This window comes from Aedes albopictus, unplaced genomic scaffold (assembly GCF_035046485.1).
Source record: "Aedes albopictus strain Foshan unplaced genomic scaffold, AalbF5 HiC_scaffold_159, whole genome shotgun sequence".
NCBI lineage: Eukaryota > Metazoa > Arthropoda > Insecta > Diptera > Culicidae > Aedes > Aedes albopictus.
Genome location: NW_026916935.1, coordinates 1 through 15,061, shown reverse-complemented (window position 1 = coordinate 15,061; position 15,061 = coordinate 1). Strand labels below are relative to the sequence as shown.

At 43.2% G+C, this 15,061-nt stretch overlaps 1 protein-coding gene across 2 annotated transcripts; it reads left to right on the top strand.

Moving 5' to 3' along the window:
* Positions 1 to 5,872: 5,872 nt before the first annotated feature.
* Positions 5,873 to 6,906, top strand: LOC115269305 (uncharacterized). 2 transcript variants are annotated; one of them, XM_062843336.1, is made up of 2 exons: positions 5,873 to 6,025; positions 6,239 to 6,906. In XM_062843336.1, exon 2 carries the CDS (start codon positions 6,251 to 6,253, stop codon positions 6,716 to 6,718), a length of 468 nt encoding a protein of 155 aa, XP_062699320.1. In that variant the 5' UTR covers positions 5,873 to 6,025; positions 6,239 to 6,250; the 3' UTR covers positions 6,719 to 6,906. The 2 variants fall into 2 exon arrangements, with proteins under 2 accessions (XP_062699320.1, XP_062699319.1); XM_062843335.1 differs by having other exon boundaries at positions 6,204 to 6,906.
* Positions 6,907 to 15,061: the final 8,155 nt, after the last annotated feature.

Sequence of the window (15,061 nt, the reverse complement as noted above, 5' to 3'; positions counted from 1 at the left end):
TGCTGAAGGCTCAGGTCGTGTCAGCCAGCACTAGAACATGTTTCTGATAATGGGGCCTCCACCTAGTCCGGCCATTACCCGTACCCTTAGCGTGGCTCGGATTCAACCCACTAGATCGACGCCACGACAGCAACGCTTTCACGCGGCCACCTAGGATCTCTATTGATCATTGGTCATTGATGGTTTTGAGTTTAGTCCATACCAAGGTATCTCAGTGATAAACATGTTACTGAGATAACTTGCGTACCTCACAGCAAAAGGGAGGCCAAACTTGAGCTTTTCCACTCTTTCACAACTCGATCGATTCGCTGTAGACCTCCAGCGTAGGTATCTCCTGTTGAGGAAGATCTTCTCGACCACCTTGTCCACCGTATTAAGCAAGCATATTGGTCAATATGCCAACGGGTCTATGGGTGGTTCCTCATCTTTGGCAACAGGACCAGGCTCTGCCGCCTCCAAACCCCTGGGAAAACTCCTATGTCCAGGCATTTCTGCATAACAGACCTGAACATCCCGGTATCCTTTGCAATACCTACTTTTACCCAGGTTTGGAACTCCGTCGGAACATGGAGCCTAATCTACGCAAAAGGGACTTTTCTATCCCCGCAAGCTCCTTATCGATAATTCTCTCCTCATCACCAGCTCCAGTCCTCAGCTCCCCTACGAAAGGAAACCAAGAACTAGGATCATGACGCGGAAAAAGCCCCTCGATGATCCCCTCCGACATCTCTGTAAGAGCCGTTACACCTCTCGTATTGGCCATCACGATCTTGTAGGCATCATACCTCGGATTCACATTGGCACTCTAACAGAGACCCTCAAAACAGGGCTTCTGGCTTGCCCTTATCTCGGTCTTCAGCGCGACTTTAGCAGCGGAGGACACCACCCGCCGTGCATTTCGCTCACCCTCAGTTCATGCCCACTGCATCCGCTGCCTAGTCCGTAAGCAGGCGCGACGCAAGTTCGCAGTCGCTTGAGTCCACCAATAAGCCTGTGGCCTCCCATTTTTAGGGTGGACTTGCCTAAGCATGGACGGATCGCACGCACGCGAAAGTACCACTACCAGCTCGTCACCGGTCAAACCGAGTAAGTCTCGCTCACGGGGGAGCGCCTCCCTAAATACCTCGTCGTTCAAGTATGATGTCTTCCATCTGTAAGGGCCTAGCCATCTCTTCCTCTACCCGTTGCCTGCTGTTAATGTAGTCGATATTGTAGCGAACCACCAGGTGTTCACTGTGAGTGTAGTTATCGTCTACTCTCCAGTTCGAACTACTTGTTAGGCAAGGACTACAAAAAATTAACGTCAATAATCGACTCCGCACCGTTCCGATTAAATGTACTCTTGGTACCGACGTTAGCCAGGTCGACATCTAGTATGGCCACTGTCTCTAGCAGGATCTGACTCCGCTGGTTCGTGAAACGGCTTACCCATTCCACGGCCCATGCATTTAAGTCACTTGTTGTTGCCTTCGTTCTGTCAGCAGTCCAGCATCTGCATGACCAGCTTGATCGACCACCGAGGAGACATATAGCAACTACAGAAGAAGACTCCGTTAACTTTGGAGACCACGAAGCCCTCGTAGGTAGTAGACTCCAACTCTTGGATTTTCCGGACCTATTCGTGACCCAATTGCCGTTGCCGGCGGGTACTCGGAATACTTCCGCTATGATGGCGATATCCGTCCCCCACTCAGAAGCCGTCTGTCAAAGCAGTTGCTGATCCGCGTCATAGTGATTCAGGTTCAGCTGCGTTACCTGCACTGTGGCTTGCTAACTGCGGCTTTTTTTGAAGGCCGGGCACCTTGGACCACCTTATATGTTTTGGCGCCGCATCTCCTACACAGTTTGCTCCTGTCAGGGCCTTTGCAGTCCCGTGACTTGTGTCCTGGTTCCAGACACCAGAAACAAACCTCTGGTGGCAAGTCTGGTGGCTCATGGAACGTCAGATGACATACGCACCAGCCTACGTTAATCCTCCCTACCTTGACGGACTTTTTAACGTCCGCCACAGGTAGCTGAAACATAGCTAACTGTGTCCCTGCCGGTTCCTTGCGTAGCCTAATGACTGCAGCGGCCACCTGCATCTCGCACTGTTGCCGCAGTGCCGTGACGAGCTCTTCCATTTCGGTGGCCTCGTCGAGGTTCTTCACCTTCAGAGTCGCCTATTGTGCGAGAGCCATCACCTCTACCCCTTCTCCAAGGACCTCTTCCGCCAAACTGTTGTAGGCGGTGCCCTTGCGCTCATTATCGCGCTTCAGCTTCACGATCATCTCCTCCGTACGAGTACGTCTGATACTGCGCACGCTGGCTCCCAGATCCACGAGCTTGGAATCGCTTCGCATTGCCTTCAAGACGTCCGAGTTCTTAGACTGTTCGGTCTTGATGACAATCGCGTCGCCTTTCCCGTACTTGGCACCTGCTCCTTTACGCTTTCTTGGTTTGGCGTCCCTGGTATCCTCGACCTTCGGATTTGTCTTCTTCCTCTTCCACTAGACTGTCGTCCAAGGAGGATCTGTGATTGCTGAGAGCCTAACAACGGTCGCAACCCCTGTTTCCTTCCATCCGGGATGGGCCAGCCTTTTCAGGCCCACCCTTCCAAGCTTCCCGGGACACCTGGCTGGGGTTCAACTTGCCGGCATTACTGCTGACCTTCGGGATTAGCATCTTCCTAGCCTTGCGGGCACCGCCAGACAGATTCTCACCTGACGGCTGCTTCACTCGCTTCTGCGAGTGCTTATCACGAGCAGTCGCATACGGCTGGGTAGACTTTGTAACATGTACTTGCACCGGTTTCACCGCTGCTGCAGTCTTCACGAGTCTCACGTGGTCCTGCTTGGCATCGTCCGTCAACTTATGAAGTCACAACAGGGCCGTTTTCAGGACCTTACTCATGTTGGACCTCGTAAACGCAAAGTCGATGATCTTGTCAAGCTGCTGCTCAGCCACCTCGATCGCGGGCAGTCCTTCCCTCTTTTGGTTGAAGACCCTCACCAACTACGCTCCGTCCAGTATCTCGGCTGGCTTGCCGGGGAATGGATCAGAGCTCCCACGCTGGAGCTGCGTGCGCAGCTTCCCGATCCTAACTCCTCGCTTCTCCTTAACGGAGACCTCGCCAACTCTCTTCTTGCGAAGGGGTTAGCCTCGCCACTCCTAACTGCTTGGCCTTTTGCAAGCATATTCCACGTGGCTTCCGAATTTCAGCTTATCGTCGATCATGGCCCCCAATAGCTTCAATGAGCGCTTGGTGTTGATCGTGCACCCGCCTATGGAGACCGCAACCACTGCCTGTTGTTCAGATTGCAGTTGTTTACCTTCACCACCTCCGTTTTATGGTGTGCGAGTGCCAACTGTCTTGACCTCATACAAACGTCCACTATGCCAATTGCGTGCGTTGTTGTCAGTTCCACTTTCTTTATCGACTCGCCGTATACCCGAGGGTAATGTCATCGGAAAAGTCGACCAGCTTTACGTCCGGTGGAAGTGTGAGCCTCAATACACCGTCAATACGTTGCATAGTACCGGACGCGGAATGTAACCTTGAGGTATCCCCGCGGAAATGTTTAGTTCTTGGTTTAGCTCCTCTCGCCTTCCTCGGTGTCCTAGATAAGCACCCTGTTCTGGAAGTAGCTCTCCAGTATCCGACATAGGTTAACCGGAACTCGTATTCTCGTTTGCATTCTTTAGAGCGCTATCTCGACCGTTTTGGATACAGCCCTAAAAGCGTCCACCATCGATCGACCCTTCCGAAAGCCGAACTGGGTATCCAAGAACCCTGAGTCATCTGGTTTCTCGGTAAAGACCATCAACCTAGGCAGCATGATCCGTTCCAACAGTTTCTCGGCGTTGTCCAGAAGGCAGATAGGTCTGTTGGACGACGGGAAGCCAGATGGCTCCACCGGATTTAGACAGTAGAACCCAGCTTTGCCTTTTCCACCTCTCCGGAAATACGCCTCTGTCTAGGCATAGCCATTCTGAACATGTCACTAGCCCTGACATAGCCCTGATGGCCGTCTTGATGGTTACTGTCACGATACCGTCCGGACCCGGAGCCTTGTTCATCTTTAGCGACTCCGCTGTTGCGATAAGCTCGTCGTGCGTCACCGGGTGACCTCACTTTGGCTAGTTTGGCCATAGGAAACGGGGGCCCAAGGTCTTATATCGTGACGCGGGAACTACGTTTCTACGATCTGTTGTAACATCTCGGGAGAGCGTTCTGGGGTGCTGACGCGCCCTTCGGCCATGACTATTCCGTAGGCATAACAGCAAGGGCTCGTGTTGGCTGCATGACCGAAATTTTCGAAACGCACCCGCTTACGCGCCTTAATCTCTGTGTTCAGTGCCAGTTCAGCCACCCTATAAGCCTAACTTCACTCCATTCCACCCTCATCAGTGTGAGCTATTTGCATCCTCCTTCTATCTCTTAGGCAGGATGCGCGGAGTTCTGCGATTTCTGGTCACCTCTAGTATATCGGTTTGCGTCCATTCTGGGTAGCGATCATCTTGGCACTGCAGCGTCACATACATACACTCCGACTAGACCATCGCATCGCTGGATAGATCATCGGTGATACCCTCCATAAGCAATCGCTCCAAAACGGTGGCTTATAGAAGCGCGAGGTCTGCCATCCCCGATGAATGTCGATGACCTTCAGCTGTAACCGCCTCCCTCCGCGTTTCACCCTGTATCGAATTGCCAGATGACCTCTTTGCGTGTACCCATCGTCGACTCTCCAGTCTGAGCTAGGGTTTAGACCCGGGTTCCAGAAGGTCACATTTATGATGGACTCAGCACCGTTCCTACTCCTTAAAATAGGGATAAGTCTTTTTTTATCTTTTCACTTCGATCTTTTGTCTTTCGATTTCTCAGCGTAAATTCCTCCAACACAAAACTATATTTCTACACTCCTAAGCTCTCTGTTCCTCTCAAGTCCACTCTCACCAAACGCCAACCGTTGCGCAATACGTTGTCGTGCCGCGCCGTAGAATCTGCCTTTTTCGGCTTTCGGTCAACATATCTAGAAGATAGGCTCAACTACTCATAGATAGTAGTACATACCCCAATACCGCGCCAGACAATCTCCTATCTCCGCGCTCTGCAGCAGTTGCGTTGCGAAACCAGACCACACCACACATTACAGTCAGTGCCAAGCCAAGTGCTCCCTCACGTGTTTCTCGTTTACTCTCCACAACTCTACGGTACCTACAACAGTCACAGTGTGCCCAGCTGTGCCTAGTGACTTACATTCCCGCCGCCATATCTGTCGTGCACATCGCAGCATTTAAAGGGTGAGTCGATAATTATTGTGCCATTTTCAAACTAACGTAACTTTTTTCATACTTCACCAAAATCAACCAAATTTTGTACAGTTTCTCCTTAGAGTCTATTGTTTACATAAAGTGAATTGAGCAGTTATCAGTGAGATTCCGCTCGATATAGAGTAAATTTAGTTCACAGTTCTAAAAAAGGTGTTGTACAATCACATGCTAAAAGCTAAAATCATGGTATAGCACCTTGGAACAATTGATGATTATACATTATCGGATCATCTTAATATTCGTCAATAGGTTTCAGGAACGGTTGTCAGTGAAACATAAGTTTGGAGCTGGGTGAAAACCAGGCACGATGCGCATAAATAAACCAGAGAGCTTTAACTATTTGTTGCAAGTGGAGCCTGAACATGTCCACATGGAGGGCGTTAATTGAAAATGTCGTGAATTTCACTAAAACGCATCCTAAATTTGAACCTATACCAAAAAGTTGAAATACATACATATACGATACTACAGTAAAAATTTGGTTTCATTTCGTTAACTGTAGACAATTTACGAATCATTTGAAGGTAGGGTGGCACAATAATTAACGACTCACCCTTTAGTGTCAACCGAAAGTTTCTTATCAGTAGCGACAGCTCCCCGGTAGTGCTCCTCGCAGGTGAATCAGTGGTGTTCTTTGTGCAAGTGTCATCACCGCCGACCGACCGAGAGCCGGTGCAAATTATCAACCAGATCGGAGTGTGTCAGTAGTGTAAGTGAAGTGTGTAGGGTGGCCCAAAATGGGTCAATCGTGAAATTTCAAACATATGCCTTCGGAATGAATGTTTTAGTGGTCAATTTTGATTCTCTGAGAATTGGAGTTCAAATTCTCAGAATATTACATTGACCACTAATTCGATCATTTCAGCAGGCAAACTTTAAAATTCTAGAGTTCACCCATTTTGCCCCACCCTACCGAAATCAGTGCCCAGGGAAAATGTTTCGTGCCTATGGATCACTTCCGCCAAGCGAGTGTTCCTCGCCTCTATCGCCGACGCCCCCTTTCCTTCCTTCATCTTCCACCTCAACAACAACAACGACGACGGCCCCCGAATGGATGACCACCCTACCTTCGTCGGTGGTGGAATCGACCCCCGTGCTGCTGGGAAGATCGCTGTCACTGTTTGAGACTGTCACGGCATCAGTGGAAGGTGGTGATTCCGGTCAGATGTTCCACCATCATCATCAACAACAACGGAGGCCAGAGCTGCGACGTCATTGGTCGTCGTCGTCGGGCGAAAGAACCACAGGAACAGCTGGGAGTGGTTACGATGGTGGTGAAAGTGGAGACGACGATGGTTCCGTTGGGCTCAGTAATCTGCTAGCCAGTGCGAGGTTTTTCAAAACGGATCGGAACAACAGGGGGAGGATACGAGGAGATGCGGCAAAAGGTGAGGTCGATTAGATTTGTTTTTGGGACAGGGCTGGTTTCCCAAGTAATATTTCAAAAACAAAATGGATTTATTTTAGTTTTATTTCAATTTTATTACGGTCATCGACGCGACAGTGCTATCAATTGGCATTTATGTTTCCTATCAGACGTTGAGACTACCTTACGCAAACTGAAATTTCTTAGTTATACTATAATATATCATATTATGATTGTCACATAACAAAAGTATTTTTGAGTACTTGATAACTACGATACTTTTTTCTCTAGTTCATTTATTTAGGGCTCAATCGCATATAACGCTTTACGGAGCCGATGATCTTTTCCACAATTTTTTAACGCACTGTCCTCAGAGAAGTAGTTCAGAATGTCCATACTTCGTATATGATGAACAAATAACATCATCACAATTGGCTCACTTGGTGGCGCCAGCGTTTTTTCAAAGATTACACAATGCGGTTTAAGAATCCAATTTCAAATGTAGTTTTTTCCTGATATCTTAAGGACAGACTTGTTAGAGTCCCAAAATGGCCGCCACAATGGCCGACAGTGGCACCTACTCACGATTTTGAGCGCACAAATCTCTTCGAAAACAAAACCAGTGCACCTTATCTTCGTATTTTAAGCTTGTGGGGTGAGCAAGAATACAATAAAAAAAAATGCTTTGTTGTCATGCTTCAGTTCTTGAGATTTGTGCGTCTGAAGTTCTGATGCACTGTTTAAGCGGGATTTCAAGACGTTTGTCCTTAAGGGCAGACTTGTTGAAATTCCAAAATGGCCGCTACAATGGCGGGCTGTGGCACCTACTCACACACCTTACCTTCTTATTTTAAGCTTGTTACAAGTGAGCAAGAACAAAATAAAAAATGCTCTGTTGTTTAAAGCATGCTTCTTGAGATTTCTTCACCCGAAGTTCTCATGCACTGTTGAAGCCGGATTTGAAGATGTTTGTCCTTAACCATATTTTCAAACTTGAAGTTGGTGACCTCGGTAGAATACTGGGTTTCTTTAAAAAAGCATAGTTTTACTCAAGCTCTACGAATTTGCTGCGCTCTCATAAACATTAACATGTGAGTTTTGCATCCTTTTTTCGTACAACATGCGAGAAAAATGTTCAGTAAACAAGCCAGACAAGATTTCCAAACAGGGATATCTCAAGAAATTCCGCTAAAAAAATATTCAAAAACTGTTCTGGGGATTCATTTAGACAATGAATCAAAGGTTGCTTCAGAAATGCTTCGAAGGGATTTTCAGAAAGCCTTCAGAAAATTCCTTCGCAAATTTCTCCGAAAGTTCCTCTAGAATTACCCACAACAACTCCTTCATGGATTATTGAAATAATCCTTCAAGGATTCGTTCAGAAATTTTCTTCAGAGGTTGTTTGGAAGTTATCTCTGAAGTTACTTTAAACATTTCACTTGGGATTCTTCTAAAAATTTCACAAAAAAATATTCAAGAAAATCATGTAGTTTTAGAAATATCGTCATGAATTTGTTTTGAATTTCGTTTGGGATTCCTTCAGTAATTCATCCATATATTTATTTCGAAGTTTCTCCAGAGTTTTCTTTTCCAAAAATCCCTCAGGGATTCTTTTTCCGGAACTTCTTTTTTTTTAGAAATTCTGCCGAAGATTACTTAGAAAATTTCTCCAAGGATTCTTCTAGGATTGCTTAAACAAAATTCTTCTGGGGTTGTTCCGAAATTTCTTCAGGAGCTCCTCCGTTTTTTTTTAGGGGTTCTCCCAGAAAATCTTCAATGAGCTTCCCCAAAAGGTTCACAAATAATTCTTCTAAGAAATCTTGCATGCATTACATTAGCCATTCCTACAAGAATTTTTTCACAAATTATTATAGAGATTTGTGGGAAACTTCGCCAGGATTACTTCAGAGCTTCTACTGAAAAAAAAAATCAGAAATTTTCTAGGGAATCTTTAGAAAATCTTACGGAAATCTCTCGTCCAAAAACTCCACCATGAATTCTTCCAAATTGGAACCCATTGGGAAATTTACATCAGAGATTTCCTAATAATTTTCTTCGGGGTTTTCCATTAGGGATTACTTTTCGAATTCAACGAAGCATTATTTCAAAAATCATGCTTCAGAAATTCTTTCTTGACTGTTTTTTTTTTCAGAAACGTCTAATCAAAAATCCTCTAGCGATTATTAGTAACTCAAAGAGATGACATCTAAAAAATCTGTCATGGTCTATTTTAGTAGACTTCTCCTAGAATTTCTCCAGAATTTCTTCCTTAGGTTTCATTAAAAAAATCCATGAGGAAATCCTTAGGAAATGTAACTATACATTTTTCTACAAACTCAGAAATCTCTCTGAGGATTCTTCAAGCAACTCTTACATAGATTTCACCATCTATGAATTTCTTTAAAAATTTCTTATGTCCTTCAGATATTCCTCCAGAAAAAACGAATCAAATGAAAACCTTCTCACGAACTTCATTATAAATACTCAATTCTTCGAAATATACTGAGAAAAAATTGTAATTAGAAGGCACGAAATGTTGCTAATTGACAAATTGAGAGATGAAATTTGTGAAAAAAAACGCGTTCTGGTGGGATTCGAACCCACGACTCCGTATTCGCTAGACCGGCGCTGTAACCGCTCTCGACGCATACTGAATTAGACACCAGCAAACAAACTGCATGGTGGTTAGGTATGTGCAGTGAGAGGGAAAGTCTCAGCTTCATAAAAATAATTCGCTCTCATGGAGTCAGTTTGGCTTTCTATTCCCAGGATTGTTATGTTGTTATGTGGCTTAGTTGGTTAACGCGCCGGTCTAGCGAATACGGAGTCTTGGGTTCAAATCCCACCAGAACGCGTTTTTTTTTTCACAAATTGCATCTCTCAATTTATCAATTCGCAACATTTTGTGCCTTCTAATTACAGGTTTTTTACAGTATGTTTCAGACATACCAGCAAATCTGATAATAAGTCAGTAAAGGGAAATATATATCGAAATACCTTGGTGGATTTTTTTGGAAAGTCTTGCACGATTCATTTAGAAAATTAGAAATGCTAAACTCCTTAAACATTTCCCAAATGTTTCCTTATTTTTTTCCAATGATTGCTTCAGAAGTTCAATGGGTTCTGTTGGGGATTCTTTCAGAAAGTTTTCAGAAATTTCTCCAGTGGCTCCCTCAGAGATTCTATAAAAAACTCCTTGAGAAATTAACTCTGATATTCTTATTTTTTAAGAAATTTCTTCTCTTGCCATTTTTTCCAAAGTGCTCTAAGGATTCCTTCACAATTTGTTCATGGGATTCCTTCAGAAATTTTCCAATGATTTCTAAGGAATTGTTGGAGTATTTTTTTTTATTCAGAAATTATTCCAGAGATTTCAGCACAAACTCATATACAAGTTTTTTTTTTTATAAATATATCGCCGTGTATTCTTTTATGTATTTTCTTAAAAATTTCTCTAGTATTTTCTCCAATTATAACTCCAGAAATTCCATCAAGCAGTCGGTTAGGGTTTTTATTGGGGGATTTTTCAAGGATTTTTCATAGACATATTTTAAGACTTTTTTTTGTTAGGTACTCCAGCGGGGGAAGTTTCTCGAGAAATTTCTTCATTTTATCCTCTTTTCTTTCTTCGGATTTTTTCTTGGATGGCTACATATAATTCTGTACTTTAAACATTATTTCAGGAATATATTTAGAAATTACTGCAGACAGTAATTGAGAAACTGTTTTCCTACATTGATTTCACGATTCTTTCAGAAATATCTTCAGCTGCTTGCTCAATATTGCAAGAACAACTTTAAAATTTGCAGCTGAGATTTCTTCAAATAAATGTTCATTGAACTCTTTCAGAAAGTAACCCACCAGTTCCTTCTAGAATTGCTCCAGCGGCTCCCTTAATCATTTTTCGAATTGGGATGACTTCTGACCCAAATCACGAACTCCCAACAGTCAACTCAAGACTTTTTCAAGTTTTCTTCCTAGAATTTCTCACAGCGTTTTTCTAGGGGTTCCCCCCTGGGATTCTTTCCAAGATCCTTCCTGAGACTACTCCCAAGATTATTTCATTGATTTCTTACGAGATTTCCTTATGCATTTCTTTAAACTGTCTCCTATGTATCCATCAGGCATTCCATACAGGATTCCTACAGACATTACTCCCGAGATTTTTTAATAGATTTTTCCTAGAATTTTCAAGGATTTTTTTTTTCAGCTGTTCCCCGGGATTCTTTCAACGATTTTCCTCGGGATTCTTTCCGAAATTCCTCCATTGGTCGTTCGAGGGTTTCTTTCAAGAACTTCTCCTACGACTCCTTCATGGATTCTTTCAGAATTTTGTCAAGAATCTCTCCAGGATGTCTTCTGTTATTCCGTTAGGAATTTTTCCCGGGATTATTTTATGGACATATTCTACGACTTCTTCCGGGATTCTTTCACGGAAAACTCCCAAAATTCCATCAATGATTAGTTCAGGATTTTTCCTAGGGGTTCCCCTGAGATTTCTTTAGATATACTTCCGGGAATTCCTTCAGGAAATCATCTGTGCATTTCTGCATTGATTTCTCCTAGGCTTTCTTTAGAAATTCTTGTCGATATTCATACAGCAATTCTTCCAGGATCCTTTTTGTGATTCTTACAGACATTTCTACCGGTATTCTTTCACTGATTCTGCCCAAGTTTCCTTTAAAAATTCATCCCAGCATTGCTTCTGAATACCTCCCCAGATTATTTTAATTATTCCACAAGGGATCCTTCAGCGATTACTCCCGGGATTCCTTTCGAGATCACTCCTGGGATTTTTTTTTTCAGAGGCTCCTGCCGAGATTCTTTCAGGTTTGCCTGTGGGAGAACTTCCGGAATTTTCCCTGGGATTCATCCCTGAATTTCTTCATAGATTGCCAAAGGATTCCTCCAAGGTTGCCTACCGGGATTTCCACATTGATTTTCCTTAGGATTCCTCCGGAATTTCTTCAAAGGAGATATCCCAGGATTCTTTCAGAGATCTTTATTGAGATAATTCCAAGGACTCTTCCAGATTATTCAAAAGTATTCATTTTGAGATTCTTTCAGGGATTACTTTCGGGTTTTTAGGGATTTCTTCAGAGAATTGTACCAGAATTTCTACCAGGGTTCATTTATGGACTTCTTTCGGAAATCCTTCAAGAATTCCTCCCAGGATTCCTTCAATGTGTTTTCTCGGGATTCCTCCCGGCGTTCTTCCAGGTATTCCGCCCGATATTAGTTTTGAGATTTGCTCCACCCAGAATCATTTCATAGAATACTTCTGAGATTCTTTTGATGAGTTTTTGAAGGAATTCTTTCGGGATTCTCTCAGACACCTCTTGAGATTCTTTTAGCGATTGTTTCTCAGTTCTTTCGTGGATTTCTCACGGAATTTCTTTCAGACTTTTCCGGATATTTCGCTATATTTTATCGTTGAATGAAAATTTGATTTATTTTCCGGTAATCCATTTGTCGCTCTTATTGTGTTGTTCGTCAGATTCGTAGGACGTAGTCCTATGTCAATCCATTGTAGAACTGTTAATAACTTCCACGTGGATAACTCCACTCCTAATCCACAATCTTCCTATTTTTGAGGTACAAAACCTTTCCGAAGACAACTTCCGTCTGCGAAAACGCCACTTTTCCAACTCAATTCACATGCTAATTCGAAAGAAAATACTCCATTTTTGTCGAAAGCCCGTCGTCGCATCCTCCACCACCCCTACCATCGTTTTTTAATCCCATTAAAACTAATGCTTCCCTTGAGCGACGACGCGGCAACGACGACATTGGGCTGGTGGCGGCTCTCAAACTAAATACGGAAAAGAACGAGGGGAGGGATCACACTTATGTTTCCTTATCGCTGCTGCTTCTGGTGCTGCTGGTGTTACCTACTTAGCTCGACCTGATATGGCGGCGAAACTTTTCACTTCCTCAGTTTTAGTAGTTGCACATGGGTTCCGCTTGGCGCATTTGCATCCGAGCAATTCCACAAAAGATGTAAATATTTTTCTTAATTTTAATTTTTATATTTTTTATATTTTTTTTTTATTTTTTTACTTGTTTTTACTGAGGTTGCACATTTGTCATTTTAAGTTCAACCTTATTCTCGAAATACCATACCAAAACTAACATGAAATCTTTCAAGAAACGGCACTCAAAAATGGATTATTAGATCTGTTTGAATGATTGATTTATTTTAATTTAATTTTTAACGCAATGAAAAAAAATAAAAAAAAACAAACGGTTTCATCAACTTCTACATTTCAAAAATGTAACTGCTTTTTGAAGGAGCATCTTTCCCCATTTTGAAACTACTCATCTTTTCCAACAATCAACCAACAACCCTAGACGGGGCCCGTGGCGTAGTTGTTCACACGTTCGCTTCATATGCGGATGGTCATGGGTTTGATTCCCAGCCCCGGCACTTGCCATTTTTCGTTAGTTGCTTTTCTTCCGAGAGCAACTGACACTGACCCTCTTCTGAGCCCCATGCCTCAAACGGACCCGGATACCTGGACATCGGCGAACTGCTACTCATAATGGACCCCCAATCGAACTGGACTGGACTGGAAAGGAACAACGGCCATCCAAAGTAGAAAACTGAAAACAGCAGAAAGGCAACCAGTTCGATAAAGTAGAATAGAATCTAGGCGCTGTACAAAATGTAAGTGCAGCTGTCAATTGAAATTGCTCATGTAGTGAACCAGTGGACAATAGAGCTGTAAATTAGGTTAAGCGATCAAGAATAAAAAAAAAACAACAACCCCAATATGATAGAGAAAATTTTATGTACCTCTTTCCGACAGCGGTGAAGTATTTTACAAGAAATATGAAGCACGATCCACAGCATTGAGAAAAAAGAGAAGATTCAAAATGTAGCTACGCTCTTTTGACATATTGGTACTATTGTTTAGTATTTTTCATGTTTTATAGTTGATCCATAATGCACAGCAACAAATTATGAAGAAAAATTTCATTTTTTTTTTAATTCTTTTTTTGTATGTATTTATCGTGGGGCAGGCATGCCTAAGGAATTGAAAGAAATGTCTGCTACGAATAGTTAATTCCCGGACCGACTGCGAATCGAATCCATCAGCCTCGACACGGTCTTGCTGAATACTTGTACGTTAACTGCTGTGACCATATCGGACCTGAATTTATGAAAATACACAAAAGTTGTAACATTTAAACAGGTTGAAAAAAAAATTTAAAAAAAAAAATGAAAAATTCGCGTTGCTGAAAGTATGTGGAACTTCTTATCCGTGTCATATGGCGACAGCAGTGGTGGCTAACGAAGAATTATCGAGCAAATTGGATTGGTTTACTTAAATCGGTGTGAGTTGAAGGTGTTTTTGGGATGGTTATAATCGGAAAAAATAGTTGCAGACACTTGAGATGTCATGTTGAATTATATTCGAACAGCACAAATTTTCTTTTTTTTTTCTATCGGCAGGTCCTCTGTTTACTTACACCTGCCATAACTGTATCAAAGGTCCCTTCTAATGATACAAATATGATTCCACTTCCACTCATTTCAACGCGGCTCAATTGATTGAAAAAGTAGAAATTTCATTTGATTGGTTTACGCCCGATTTCATAATTATATTCAAACGGTTTTGTTTGCATTCAATATTGATGTTTTCCTATTCAGAACGTTATGCAAACGCAAAACCCTCGGTTTCGTCCCCACTCTTCCCACACTCCCATCCATGTTCCGTTATCAACCCACACTAGGTAAATGATATTCCACAAAACGCCCCGATGCACGGACGGCGACGGTCCCAAATCAGCACTAATAACCATCGCCGGGGCGGCTCTGGGGCCTAATTAGTGTTCGGTAGTACACATTCAAACATTCCACTACCGCACCACGCACCGCATTGACTGGCCGCTGCTAGTTGCATAGAATGCAAACAACATGGCGCCCCCTCCCACCCCTGCTAGCTCAAAAAGTCCCGTCGCGAACGCAACATAAACACCGATTATCGCAATCGCGCAATAATGAGCTCGGTTTGGTGAAGCGTGCCAAATTACCGCCCCCTTGTGTCTTCATTACGATACCTCCTGCTTCCACCCTGTTACTACTTTTCCCTTTCAACAGGGCTGGTAGCGGTAGGGACTAGAATACGAATCTCGCGATTTCTCTCAAAAAATTCTGAGAAGTTCTTCTGAACTTCGATTATTCATTTTTTTTTCTCACCTTGCTCGAAATTGTGGCAACTTTAACCGAATTCTAAGAATTTCAATAAATATCTGAAAATTTCAGTTGCAAGCTACCTCGACTAATTCCTCCAAAGATTCCTCCATGAAATTATCTACAGATTCCTTCAAGGATTCCTCCAGAACTCCTTAATGAATTTACTCACGAATTCCTCC

Excerpts from the sequence above, each read along its gene's own strand:
- LOC115269305 (XM_062843336.1), top strand. The coding sequence starts at position 6,251 with ATGTTTCGTGCCTATGGATCACTTCCGCCAAGCGAGTGTTCCTCGCCT.